The sequence below is a fragment of the Nannobrachium achirus genome, assembly GCF_963921795.1.
Source record: "Nannobrachium achirus genome assembly, chromosome: 18".
In the NCBI taxonomy this organism is placed as follows: Eukaryota; Metazoa; Chordata; class Actinopteri; order Myctophiformes; family Myctophidae; genus Nannobrachium; species Nannobrachium achirus.
In genome coordinates this window covers 41,352,985-41,367,642 of record NC_137825.1, presented here as the reverse complement: position 1 = coordinate 41,367,642, position 14,658 = coordinate 41,352,985, and the positions used below count along the sequence as shown (strand labels likewise).

At 41.4% G+C, this 14,658-nt stretch overlaps 1 protein-coding gene across 1 annotated transcript in view; it reads right to left on the bottom strand.

The window, feature by feature from the left end:
• Positions 1 to 2,190: 2,190 nt before the first annotated feature.
• LOC308303106 (integrin alpha-M-like) overlaps positions 2,191 to 14,658 on the bottom strand; it is a gene marked incomplete at both ends in the record, with an annotated part of 45,063 nt that continues 32,595 nt past the window's right edge. Inside the window, 7 exons of the mRNA XM_080747429.1 lie at positions 2,191 to 2,307; positions 3,075 to 3,233; positions 3,326 to 3,439; positions 8,611 to 8,721; positions 9,946 to 10,044; positions 10,176 to 10,317; positions 13,709 to 13,782. Of these exons, the coding sequence (XP_080603555.1) occupies positions 2,191 to 2,307; positions 3,075 to 3,233; positions 3,326 to 3,439; positions 8,611 to 8,721; positions 9,946 to 10,044; positions 10,176 to 10,317; positions 13,709 to 13,782 (816 nt within the window). The remainder of the gene's footprint in view (positions 2,308 to 3,074; positions 3,234 to 3,325; positions 3,440 to 8,610; positions 8,722 to 9,945; positions 10,045 to 10,175; positions 10,318 to 13,708; positions 13,783 to 14,658) is intronic.

Below are 14,658 nucleotides of genomic sequence, written 5' to 3'. Positions count from 1 at the left end.
GTTGATGATGGAGAAGTGAATGAATTGTCATCATGACAAACTGCATTAAGTAGATTTTCCAGGTGAGTAAGTTATCTACTGTAGTGTAGTAGGCTACTATCAGCTAGCTGCGTAACATTAACTTTTCCATGAAGTAGAATAGGCTACAGGAGCTGAATTGTGTGTCATTTCACTTTCATTATTTTACTTGATAAAACAAAAACGAGTCAGGATGCAGTGAGTTGTAGGCTAATACTGATGCAACAGCAGTGTGTGTATTTCAGTTGTTGTTAAATCTATATGCCTACTGTATTGAGTAAAAGGCCAGATATGTATAAATGTGGTTACTGTTATTATTGTGGGTCTATATATAGCTATACTTTTAAATAAATAACCTACATACATACATACATGCATACATACATACATGCATACATGCATACATACATACATACATAAATACATAAATAAAGAAAGAAAGTCACAATGCTTTGACCAAATATCCTTGTTTGAAACCTCATATGTGTACCTGTAAGTTCCTCTGGATAAGAGCATCAGTTCTCATCAGCAAAGTGATAAAGAGTATCTTAACAGCTCAGCTAATAGGCTACAAATAATGTATTTGTTAAATGTTTGCCCCAGCTTATAGGCTAAGGTTGATGTAGTTAAAGGAAATGGTTGAATATAAGACATATCTCACAGTGGTTGGTGTTAAAGTTTCAGCAGTGTTGGAAGAGATACTCAATTGTCTTTTAAAATTATCAATACCATAAGGTAGAACTACTGTAGTAGAGTTAACAGAGAAGACGCACATACACAGTTTTAAGTTATAATAGGCTTCTTGTTTATTCCTGGAGCAAACACACTGGCTCTGTACAACGCGCCAAGACAACCTGCACACTTCCTTATAGGTGGTTCCTCCTGGCCACCTTCTGCCCCATGTCTGGTGTACTGTGCCCCCTCTTGCCCAGAGCCCGCAATAACAGTCCTCAACATGCCTACTGTAATAAACACACAACATAACAAATACTCTGTAAAGAATATACATGTGTACCAAAAGCATGCATAGTCCTGACTCCTGACTATTTCACAAGTTTTCAAAATGTATAGAAATCTTTTTAAAACAGCAAATCTACATTGCATTGCGAGGACACAAACACACCAATATGTGTATAGGGATTTTTTTTTTTTTTTTTACTATTTATACTATTTATTTGTTTGATGAAGTGAAAGCATCAATGACTTTGTTCAAGGTCTGCAAACGCAAAGGTGACAAAAAGCAAGACTTAATGTGAGCAATGTTTCTGAGCTGGAAGAAGCATGATTGTACAACCATTGAAGGACAATGCTTAATCTAAACATTATCATTTTCTTTTGTAAGTGCAGTTCTACCATTATGGCAGTAATGATTAAACAATGTGCAGTAATAAAAGCATACAATGTAAAATACTATATTCATGTACAATATTTCATGCAAAATCAATTATACATGCCCTGCAGAATGTAGAGTTGAGTAGCCTATCCTTACATGTATGTTGCTCTGTGGTTGGATATCTGTCAACTATCCAATATAAAACTAACGTTGCTGTGGCCTCATTGATTGACAGGCAATGAATCATGTTCAGTGACTGTACATATACTGACGAGCAAGCCAGATACCGGTATGGAGGATGGAGATGACTAGAGATTTCCCCTGGAGCGGAGGGCTCTATATCTCTCTAGCCATGCCATGGGTTCCAAAGTTTAACCCTGGCCATCACTTGTGCAACTGATGAAGTCAAGTAGAAGACTTCTCAAGGTAGGAATCTTTGTATTTGTTCTTTGCTGCTGCTGCTTGTGTTGTATGCTGTGTGTGTGTGTGTGTGTGTGTGTGTGTGTGTGTGTGTGTGTGTGTGTGTGTGTGTGTGTGTGTGTGTGTGTGTGTGTGTGTGTGTGTATAGGCCGGCCTACTAATGTGATTAAAGCTCTACTTCGATCTTTCTGTCATTTTGGGACCCAATGACTGGGCGGCAATTAAACATGTTCAGTGACTGTTTATGGCTCTGAAAATGAAGGCTGATGTGATCTACAGTGTTGTATAGTATTGGAAATGTTATTATACAAATTATATAAAATTAACTTGTCACAATTGAACAGAAATGAATGATGCAATGCATTGCAAAATACACAGTATAGTCTCTATACTGTACATGGTTGAGTCCCGGGTCTCTATCAACAGTTGGCATAAAGCTGTTGTTCCTCTGGCGGTTGTTCTCCACCATCTTCTGGACCTTGTACTCCATACTTATCAGCAATCATCTGCTTGTACCGACTCTTGAAAAACCCAGCCTGAGAGTAGCATACACCAAGATACACATGAAGATAAATTCGATAACATGGATTCTTTGGTTTATGACACAACTCAGTTGGCTCTTGGCTACTTACTACTCCTACAAAACTCACTTTTGTGTGGCTTTTCAGGCTTAACTAATACAGTACACAGTGGAGGTAGACAGGAAACAGGGAGAGAATGACAGGGAGTGACACTTGATGCTTTGGCAATATTGTAACTGTTACATTCATGCCAATAGAGCTATTTGAATTGTATTGAATTGAATTGAATTGAATTGAATTGAATTGAATTGAATTGAATTGAATTGAATTGTCACAAAGCACAGGCCTGTTTGTGTAAGCTGGAAAATTTGGCCTAAGGGTGGCAATAGAGGAAAGGCCATGACACAATCAAATTCAGTAGAGGTTTTCCTCTGTGGTTCATGATGGTGCACAGAAAATGTCAAGGCAATCCAGCTTGCATTTCTTTTTTTCTTTAGCCTTTATTGACGGGAATTATGTAGATAGAGCAGGGGAGTGACATGCTGCAAATGGATGGGAATAGGACTGATTGTCAGGCATTAGAGCTCCTGTGGCATGCGCCCTAACCATTCAGCTATCAGGTCGCCCAAAGCTACTAAGCTACAGTAATAGTAGCTAGATATGATGTTTGGGACCAAAGTGGTGGACGGATAGACTGACAGATTGAGCAACCAATGAAGTGACCGCCTATAGGCGCCTAATGCCTTGATATGAAAGTGCAGTATGCACACACAGTATATTACCTTATATAAGCCAGTAGTGATCAAAGCCAAAACTGCCAGGCCTCGCATGATCTCAACAATAATCACTGTGTTGAGGTCTGTCTCATATGTGCCTTCTTCAGCAGTGAGAATGTGTTGCTGTTTCTCAGTGACAGTGTACACCTCTACCGTGTATACAATCTGAGGGGTGGTCACGAGAACAATTAAATCACTTTCTTCTATGTCTTCTAAATAGTGAAAATGAAGTGTGAAATTAAAGTATGCAATGTTACCTTTTTAACTGGGGGATTGTTTTTAGACTCTGGTGAATCGAAGATGTAATGGTCTCTGTCATAGTCCAGAGTGGCTGTGCTGATCAAACTGAATTTGGCAGACTGGAGACCAATCTGTGGGTCGGAAACAAAGAGGGAAGAAGACGAGCAACAGTCTTTGTTAGAGATAATTAACCACATGTACTGTGTGTATATGTAAGAGTGGCCAGACTCACATTAACAGCCAGAATAAACTGGTACTCTTTGTCAACACCTTACTTTCTTGGATTTGCAAATAAATAATTATAGTACACACCTTTTGATTCAAGTGTATTATTTCAGTATTATCATTAGCATTTCCATATATAATTATAAGACTTCCGACAACGCCACCTCTATAAAAGAGGAAAAGGAGATATATAATAATAACCCTTTTAAGACACACAGGTACGTTTTTCAGGTGTTCAGAGCAATATAAACCCAGGAGAGAAGGAGCCGGACACAGTATTTCCAAAGGTATAACAAGTTCTTTATTATCTAAAATACAGGGGCTTCTATACGCCATAAAACCATTCAAAACACAAATAAAACCCTAACACTCCTAAATAGCGCTTCTAACTAAAAAACCTAAAAACAACCAACAATAAGATCACAACCCGGGTAATTTCCTCCCTTTATCAATTCCCACCGCACAATTAAAGTGCGGGTGCAATATTCGCCATTTAGCAATTTAAGGCGTATATATAATAATATGAATATTGCAAATCATTAGCTCAAAGAGGACGTGTGTTATATATGTAATACTAATAGGCGCAGGCAGGTATAATAATAATAATAATTATGATAATAAGCAGGGTGAGTAGAAGACGTGTAGAGGGACACAGCAACTCTTCAGTAACATCTACGTCTCAGGCCTTCGTATCTGCGAACAAGGAAAATAGGCCAGTATCCTTGTATACTTTAACTTATTGGCATAACTCAGGTCAGTGGCTTGAAGAGACAAATGGTGCACAGATTCTCTACTCACACGGAGGCAGCCAATGGCTGCCTGTGCGGGTATTGCGCACGACACCACTGTCACCACTGCGACCCCTCTAGTCAGCTCGGATGGAGCGGCTCGTCTCGGCTCGCCTGGTCAGGATAGATGGTCCGCGGGAACTTCACCGGTTCTGCTGGGCCACCGTGTTGTCTGACTCACTGCGTTGCACTGTGGAGCTCACTCAAGTTCATCATCAATAGTTCTAGGTAGGGCTCACTGCTCATGCCCTCCTGTGTCTGTCCTCAGTCCCTCATAACACTGGTCACCTCTGCCTGTTCACCTGCCTCACACACACGTCCTCCTCCTTTCACGTTCAGTAACAGAGTGACAGAGTCCCACTTATAAAGGCCGCCCCCTGCCCGACACTAGCCTCTCATTGGCCGGGCATGACGTCAGTCTCTTCTCATTGGCCGAGTAGCGGCCGCTGGTTAACCTATCAGGCTCTTCACACACACATATATCAGAAGGGGAGTTTCATGTAGGGAGAAATAACGTTATTAAACACAAACAAATAAGTAAATGTATAATAAGGGAAACATATAAAATAGCATTCACTTAACAGAAATAATAATAAAACACAAGAGTTTCCAAAGAAATACATTTTAACGAAAAAAAAGAATAACGCTGTCTTCCACCCCCTCACATATACTGAAGCGAACATTCAGCAAAAATACCCACAAGCCATAGATTGGTAATACGGGATTCGGCAAAGAGATTTACCGTAATATAGAGGGGAAAAAGGAGGAGCCAAAGGCGGAAATGAAATGTTGCACTTATGAAAATTGTCAGCACTCAACAAGTGTCACTATGAGTGACACTATAAAAAAAATCCCTAAGATCAGGGATTCTTAACCTGTGGGCCGTGGACCTGAGGGTATAATTTGGCCACCAATTAATCGACAAAACACTAAGATTTTAGTGATAATATAACATTAATATAAAATGTTTTAATAAGATATGCGTTTTTGATATATGTGACCGCTCGTGGCGTTTTCAGACACAACGGGGCCATGGTCATTTTTCTACTTTTCACATTTTCCGAAAGTACAGAATCTAAGCTTTCATATGATGTATCATTATTAGAAATTTGACAAAATTTGAAGAAGATACGGTCATTTGAAACTTGTTCGTCCAGAAACACCAAAGCAAAGAAAATGCCCTTGAAAGGTTTCTCTATATTTAACACCTTTTGTATTGTATTGTGATACAGACCAGTAAGACTCCCTAATCGGGAGATAAGCGACCGTCAGGTTGCAGCGTGATTTTAGGTCCAAAAATGTGTTCAAAAAAATCGGCCTGATGGTGGCGCTATATGGGACAGATCCATGTTGATGAGATGAGTGTAGACATACTGTGTTGCGATTTGTGTGATTTTAGGGCAAAAACTGTAGGAGCAGTGTTAAAAACTGTGTTTTAAAAAATCGGCCTGAAGGTGGCGCTATATGGGACAGATCCATGTTGAAGACATGAGTGTAGACATATTGTGTAGCCATTTGCGTGATTTTAGGGCCAAATCTGTAGGAGTAGTGTCCAAAAATGTGTTTTAAAAAATTGGCCTGAAGGTGGCGCTAAATGGGACAGATCCATGTTGATTGCGACCGTCAGGTCGCAGTTTAGTTGCGACCGTCAGGTCGCAGTTTAGTATCAAAACCTCCACCGGCCGTCCGTCGGTCGGTCGGTCGGTCACACGTCACACGTCACACCTTTGCCCTGCTCATATCTCCGCATCAGTATGACATCACACTGCTTGGTGTGTGCCGTCAGGGTCATTTGTGTACGGTGTGATGTCATACTGATGTCAGCAGTGTGATGTCATACTGATGTCAGCAGCTATGTCTCTATATATGGAGTTATATGTTGTTCGTGTCCAAATATGGGGCTTGTGAGGTCAGACTTAGTGAGATTCGTCGGTTATCTCCATATATGGAGGGATGTGTTGGTTATCTCCATATCTGGAGATTCAACCTTCAACGATTTTCACATCTTGTTACTAATCTGTCGGTAGATAATGCCGGTCTTATATAAGGGTCATTTGTGTACGGTGTGATGTCATACTGATGTCAGCAGTGTGACAGGAGATAAGCGACCAACGGTCGCTTATCTCCCGATTAGGGAGTCTTACTGGTATCAAAACCTCCACCGGCCGTCGGTCGGTCGGTCGGTCGGTCGGTCGGTCGGTCGGTCACACGTCACACGTCACACCTTTGCCCTGCTCATATCTCCGCATCAGTATGACATCACACCACATGTGTACACAAACCTTTGTGTACGTTGCTGTGGCAACAGTCTGTTGTTGCTGGTCTGTTAGTGTACGTTAGCAACCACCTTAGCAACCATGGTTTTACCATAGCAACCATGTTTTTTTACCCTAGCAACCAACTGTTTACCATAGCAACCATTTTTTTTACCCTAGCAACCAACTGTTTACCATAGCAACCATGTTTTTTTACCTTAGCAACCAACTGTTTACCATAGCAACCATGTTTTTTACCCTACATCCCTCCATATATGGAGATAACCGACGAATCTCACTCTGACCTCACAAGCCCCATATTTGGACACGAACAACATATAACTCCATATATAGAGACATAGCTGCTGACATCAGTATGACATCACACTGCTGACATCAGTATGACATCACACCGTACACAAATGACCCTTATATAAGACCGGCATTATCTACCGACAGATTGTGGAGATAAGCGACCAACGGTCGCTTATCTCCCGATTAGGGAGTCTTACTGGTATCAAAACCTCCACCGGCCGTCCGTCGGTCGGTCGGTCGGTCACACGTCACACGTCACACCTTTGCCCTGCTCATATCTCCGCATCAGTATGACATCACACTGCTGACATCAGTATGACATCACACCGTACACAAATTACCCTTATATAAGACCGGCATTATCTACCGACAGATTAGTAACAATATGTCAAAATCGTCTAGGAAGGATGGTGTGAGTCATGCTGGCAGTGATGACCTGCCTCAGACCCTGCTTGCATCTAATCTGTCGGTAGATAATGCCGGTCTTATATAAGGGTCATTTGTGTACGGTGTGATGTCATACTGATGTCAGCAGTGTGATGTCAAACTGATGTCAGCAGCTATGTCTCTATATATGGAGTTATATGTTGTTCGTTGATTGATGTAAATGTTCACATAGAGTGTAATAATTGGTAAAACAAACTTTTGGCCTATTTGTGGAGATAAGCGACCAACGGTCGCTTATCTCCCGATTAGGGAGTCTTACTGGTGACATGAGTGTAGAGCAAGTGTGTACCGATTTGTGTGATTTTAGGGCAAGATTTGTAGGAGCAGTGTCCAAAAATGTGTTTGAAAAAATCGGCCTGATGGTGGCGCTATATGGGACAGATCCATGTTGATGACATGAGTGTAGACATACTGTGTAGCGATTTGCGTGATTTTAGGGCAAAATCTGTAGGAGTAGTGTCCAAAAATGTGTTTTAAAAAATCCGCCTGAAGGTGGCACTAAATGGGACAGATCCATGTTGATGAGATGAGTGTAGACATACTGTGTACCGATTTGCGTGATTTTAGGGCAACAATTGTAGGAGCAGTGTCCAAAAATGTGTTTTGCAAGAATCTGCCTCATGGTGGCGCTAGAAGAGGGCCTTGCTAGAATTGATGGGTGGAGGTTGTGGTTTGGCAGGCAAGGAGTGTGTGTGCAAAATTCGGCATTGATCGGGGCAACGGTTGCGGAGATATGAGCAGGGCAAAAGTGTGACGTGTGACTGACTGACTGACTGACTGACGGACGGACGGACAGACAGCTGGTGGAGGTTTTGACAGTAACTGCGACCTGACGGTCGCAACAAGTATTGCAACGTCTGGCGGTCATCTTGAGTTGAATAAAGAAGGTAGCTGCCCAATAGCATCTCCCTTTTTATGACTTTTTAATTTCCTCCCCTTTTGTTTCTGACATTTCCCTATATTACTGTGTTCTATCCGTCTGTATTTCAATGTTGTATGAGATACATAAAGTGGTTCCTGTGTAAAAAAAGCTTACTAGGATCTCCTTTTAGTTGACCTTGTACCAGTGATTTGTACTTTTTCCTATGCAAACTTCTAATAAATTCTTCAATCAATCAATCAATCAATCAATCAATCAATCCCTATTAATATCAGGTGTGTGCAACTGTAGCAATGCTAGCTATGGGAATCAAATAGGTGAATTCATATTTATTCACAAGGGTCTATCTATGTCATTTGTCATTACGCAGTACATTCTAACGTAATATTCACCTGATCAATCCATTCTGAGCTCAGATTGGCAGAAATGATGTAAACGTCATGCTGACCTTTCACCATGGACACGTTGCATCTGAACACTGTACATCTGGCAACAGTGCAATCCTACAGCAGGACGGATTCAAACAAATTCAAAGCAAAAAAAGGCTATCATCATTTCAGCATACACTTAATTATAACTCTTACTAAATGTCATAATTGATATTTCAGGCCACTTTACCACTGTATGTGTTTTCTTGATGTCATCGACAAAATGTGAGAGAGTAGGTTCCTCATCCTTATGTCTGTAGCAGCCTTGAATCTGCAAGTTGTGTTAGTCCAATGGAGAATTTAACATTATTCTCCATTGGACAATAATATTAGTGATTATTGTTGATGCTAGATTTAACACGTCAATAGGTGCAACTCATTGAACTCAATTGAATGTGGCATGAGAAAAAGTTGGTCACAGAGCAGTTTGAAGGTTGGTGTGCTTGAGACCCAACATGCACTCAAGTTTCATCCAGGATGTGAGTCACCTTTATATAACAAGGATCCGTCCAGATGTGTTTTTTACCCAGCTTCACTGGCACCTTGATGACCACAGTACCACTAAAGGCTCTCACAGAATTTGTTACCTGACAGCAGATAGTCAACATGATAGAAAGAAGGGGGGTATATTAATGTCACTTAAGCATTAAACCTAACAGCTGAATGGAGTTGATAAACATAAAAGATTGACATAACATGTTTTACCATAATTGATTGCACAAGTGGTGTCTGCAGATCATTTCTTCCAAAAGTGAATTTGGTGTAGGATGAACTGAATGGAAATATTAAGAATTGTTTTATTCAATATAAAACCTTTGATCTGCAGCACTATGTTTAAATTAAATACAGTGACTGACTTTGTGAATTCCAAGAAACAATGCAAACCTTGATTTGGAAATGGAAATGGATAGAAAAATGCTGTACTTCACACCAATCTCCTTATGTTGATAAAGTTCACTTGTTGGGGAATGCCCAGCAGTTCCACTGTTACAGAAGAAAACTTAATGCTAGTAAAGTAATAATATAAAGCACACACAATCAGTGCAAGGGTTTCCACCAGACAACAGTACCTTGTGGCCTTTGCAGTGATCAGTATATTTCCGTCAAGTTCAATGTTGGTATCAATCCCATAGGAGACAGTGAAAACAGCCTAGAATGGAATGAGAAAAATCAGAGAAATTGCTTTGAACCAATGTATTCATCTACAAAAACAGTAGAACATACAAGTTATTTGTATCTGGTTATCCTTAATGGAGAGGTGTGTGAGCTGAAGATAGGTTAGAAATCTAAAAGTTAAACCGTGGCATTGGTATTGAAAAGAGGCTTGTCAATGGTGCAATCGCTCTTCCCCTGTGATGAACCATCCTCACTGTCTATAGAGTTACATTCCACTCTTCCCTTGGTAAACACAAAGAAAACCACAATGCATGTTAATCATATATCTTCTTTTATCAATGAGAACAACTTATTAAGACTGAACTTGGAGTCAGTTAGGTTGCATTGGCGTTACCGTGGCAACACTGTCTTACCTGCTGCATGGTGAACTTCCTGTATGAGAGTCCAGGAGGATATGTGAGAGTAACACGACTGTTGTACGAGTCCTCCTCTCTGTTCTCAACTGACACCGTTATGTTCAACAGTTCATCTATTCCCACTTTAACCTCCCTAGAGCTGATGCAAAAAAAAAAAAAAGCGTGTATGAAGATATTAATTAGGGGAAAGGCAAAATACATCCTGTTTACCAATCACTTTGATTTCATATAAGAAATTCTAAATACATCCGCTGCCAATAAAGTTATGTCACAGTAAGTCATTTTTTCATATCCATACATATGGAATGTACGGAATGCACGTGCTAACTAAAAGGTAATACAATGTAATACTTCCTACAGTAAATATGAGCATCAAAATAATATCTGAAATAAGTTTTATTAGCACATGCATTACATACATTCCATTGGTCAGGACCACATTATGGACAATTGACATCATCAATGTGGCGTCGGCCCGTTTCAAGTCATCATTGTGGTGAATCACATCATTGTGGTAAAGGAGAGTTATTTTTAAATGTCCTTTATAGTCAGAGAATATTATCAGAATAACGTCAAATCTGGGAATAAATTCCTTACCAAGAAATGTCTTCACCAATGTGTGTGTAAAGGTGTCCAGTAAAACATCTGACAAAGTTTGAAATTCAAAATTTCTATGATAATCTTTTACAGCTGCTGAATGCTGGGCTCCCATTGACTTTCTATAAACTATACTACAGAAAGAAAATACCCATAATCAGAGTTCGAGTTATGTGGGAGCCAGTAGGGGCTTAGCTCCCATAGTTAAAGTCTGGGACCCCATAGTCAACAACCCCCTTTGGGGTCTCTTTTTTTCTAAGTGTGTATTTTTTTTATTTTTTTTTTCGTTTTCTTTTTTTTTATGTTCCATTGGAAGAATTTATATTATTTATGTTAACTAGATATACTAAATAAACATGTTAGACAGTAAGACTAAACAATGACATCACACCGTTTAATCCTACTATTAATTTTATTATTATAAATCAGGCGCATTTAATGTGGGGTGTGAGTCTTCCTTTACCGTCCGGGTTATAACACACTCGCTGCAATGGTTCCTACTTCCTACCTTTCCCCTAACCTCGCCTACCAGGCTTTCTTTCCCCATAAGCTAGGAACCACTGCGTCGAGTGTCTGTTCTAGCCACGGCCCGGACGGCAAAGGAAGGCGGACACTCGGACAGCAACAAACAACCAAACAACGCTGTCTTGTGAGCAAGACTGTAGCCTGTGCCCGTGACATTGTTTTTTTTAGTAAATAAATATGAACCCGACCCGCCTTGTTTTGAGAAAGAAAAATACCCATTTTAGCCGACTTTATGCTACCAGAACGGGAACTTTTGGCTGGATGGCTCAGAGCTCAGATCATCAGATGGAGGAATTGGGAACTGGAGGCTGAGCAATAATGGTGAGTTAATATGAACAGAAAAGACTGCCTGGAGTTGTCAACATAGCCAATGTGAAGCCCGAATTAATATTGTGAAAGGAAAAATATGATTTAATATAGGAAATACCCGTTTTAGCCGACTTTATATCCGCGAAATACCCGATTTAATATGATTTAATATAGGAAAGTACCCGTTTTAGGCGACTTTATATCCGCAATTACCCGATTTTTTTTCGCCGCCGCCGAACTGGCGGCGCCTTTGGCGCCGCCAGAATAGGGCTCCCATAGCTCTGTGGGTATAACTCAATCACTGCCCATAATGATGCTTTAAGTAACATGTGAGGGGTCTAACTAGGGGTTTGTCATGATTCTGAATCCATTGCAAACATTCCTTGGGCTAAAAATGGCCCCCACTGAACTGTGAAAATTGATGACTCATCATTAACCATCATTTGTGGGTCCGTTTTTAGGTCAAGGAAGGTTTTTTACTTTCTTTTTTTTTCTCGTGCAAAAAAAATGCTTGCAATGAATTCAGAATCATGACAAACCCATAGTTAGACCCCTCACATGCTAATTAAAGCAGGTTTTTTCCTGGGTATTTTCTTCCTGTTGTATAGTCCAGGGATACTCAAACCTCTGAACTTGTGGGCCACATTACAAAAATAGCTGAGCACATCTCTCTTTCAGTTTTTCACAATGTCATTATATGACTTGGCCCACATTCAACACAAAGGGCTTTTTACAGAAAATAAACTTGTGAAAATAGATAGTTATTAGTTATGGCTAAGGAAAATAAAATCAAACAATCTCCTTAAAATAGATTACCCAGACTGTTTAGCTACCAAATGGCTAATGATGCAGTTGTTAAGTAGAGCTACAGTACATCTCTCTTTCATTTGATTTGCATTAGGTATACAATGTTGTTTTGGGTATGATAATTGGTCGGGCAGAGCCACTGGTAAAAAAAAGAAAAAACAAACTGCGATTTCAATGGCCGCTTTCAAGATGTTTTGGGCATTATCTCTGGAACGGAAGGTCCAATCTGCTTAGTTTAAAGCTTGTTGGATGCGTGACTTTGAGGAAGTGGCCCGCGGGCGGAGGTTGAGTATCACTGGTGTGACCTGGCGTTACCCAGGGACCCTGAGCGCAGCGGTGGGGGCCAGTGGTGGCCAAGGAGGTAGGGAGCACGTCGCTGTGTTCACTTGGACCGCACAGAGGTGGCGAAAGTCGGGGGGAGGAAGATTTACCATTCATAGCCCCCCGCGCCCCAACCGGCGCGGGGGCTACAGGGTCATTGGGAGAAACGTGGACGCGTGGACAGTGGTAGTCTATAGAAAGTCAATGGGAGCCCAGCTTTCAGCAGCTGTAAAAAAAAAAATCACACCCGTGTGAACTGAGCGGTGGTCGTGGAGGCTGCGCAACAGCAAAACAAATATATATATATACCTGTATATATATATAATAAAAAATATTAAAACAATATTAAACAAAATTAATAATTATTAATAATAAAATGCATGTCACTCAGGCCGCCACTGGTATCCATCCTGTGTGTGTGTGTGTGTGTGTGTGTGTGTGTGTGTGTGTGTGTGTGTGTGTGTGTGTGTGTGTGTGTGTGTGTGTGTGTGTGTGTGTCTGGTCTGGTCTGGTCTGGCCTGAACAACAGCGCCCCTCCCTTAACATGTGTGGTCAAAAAAGGTACTGTAGGCTACAGACAGACAGACAGACAGACAGACAGACACGGAGACAGACAGACATACCCACACACACGGCCACGTATAGGAGCGTTGTGACCACTGCTCAAAAAGAATCCTAGGGATTTTGAATTTCAAACTTTGTTAGATGTGTTATTAGACACCTTTACACACACATTGGTGAAGACATTTCTTGGTAAGGAATTTATTCCCAGATATTTAATATCCCCTGACTATTATAACTCAATGTGACATAACTTGACAGACAAGCAAACCCACAAAATCAGTTTTGCCTACAACTTAAGGCTCTAGATTTGTCATATTTTGTTCTAACTCTTTTCAGGGCAAGAAATGGCACAGGTTCATCAACAAAAAGTAACCACACTTAGATGACATGTGTACATTATGTCTCACCTGGTAAAGTTGAAATCAACTTTGAGGTTGTCAGTACATAGGTCATCAGCGCCACAGTTGATTTCAAACCTTAACTGTTGTACAAGGGAAGAAGTCGGTCATATTAATCACATTTTCAGGTGTGTGCAAATTGTGTGTGTGTTTAGTACAGCATGTAGCCTGACACTCAGCCTGAATTGACATTTCGTTTCACTTCATTATTCAGTCTGAAGTCAGTTCCGCCCACGGCTTTTGCAGGGATGGGCGTTGCCAAAATGAGGCACTGTTCAGCGATTGGTTCACCGACCAACACATGACATAGTGTTGTTATGTGTGCCTGGCGCGTGATTGGAAATGACACCCGGGCTCCAGGGAAACCCCGCCCACTGAAGCTTTTGATTGGCTGAAGCGGAGCTAGGGAGCGCTCCATTGTAGTCGCTTGGACAGGGCGTTTATCGTGGGCTTGCCCAGGCCTTACGGCCTGGGCATAAATATAACGATTGCATTCACCACGGCTTCGTAACTCGCGCGGCGCTCCGCCGGCCGCGCGGCCCTGGCCCGCTCTTCGCGGCCACTCGCGCGCTGGCCTGCGCGCCGCTTGCAGTGTCGTGGACAATCGAGCGGCTCCGCCTGGAGCCCGGGTGTCATTTCCAAATACGCGTGCCTGGCTGGCTAGTGGCTAACCTGTTGCTTGCTAGTGCTACTTGCTAACCAAAGAAACAGTCAGAATAGGAGCACTACGAACTAGTAATCAAACACAACATAACATGCCTGCTACTGGTGTTTCATAGCGAGATCGATACGATCGCATTTTACCGCAATTTACCGCATTTTACCGCGACACGATGTGCGGTACGGTACGGCGGCGGCGCTGGTGTACTTGGAAACACACATGAGTTCTGGGAAACCCCCACCCACGCTGATCACAAGACGCTGATTCACGACGCTGATTCGCCCGTTTGGATTTTCAA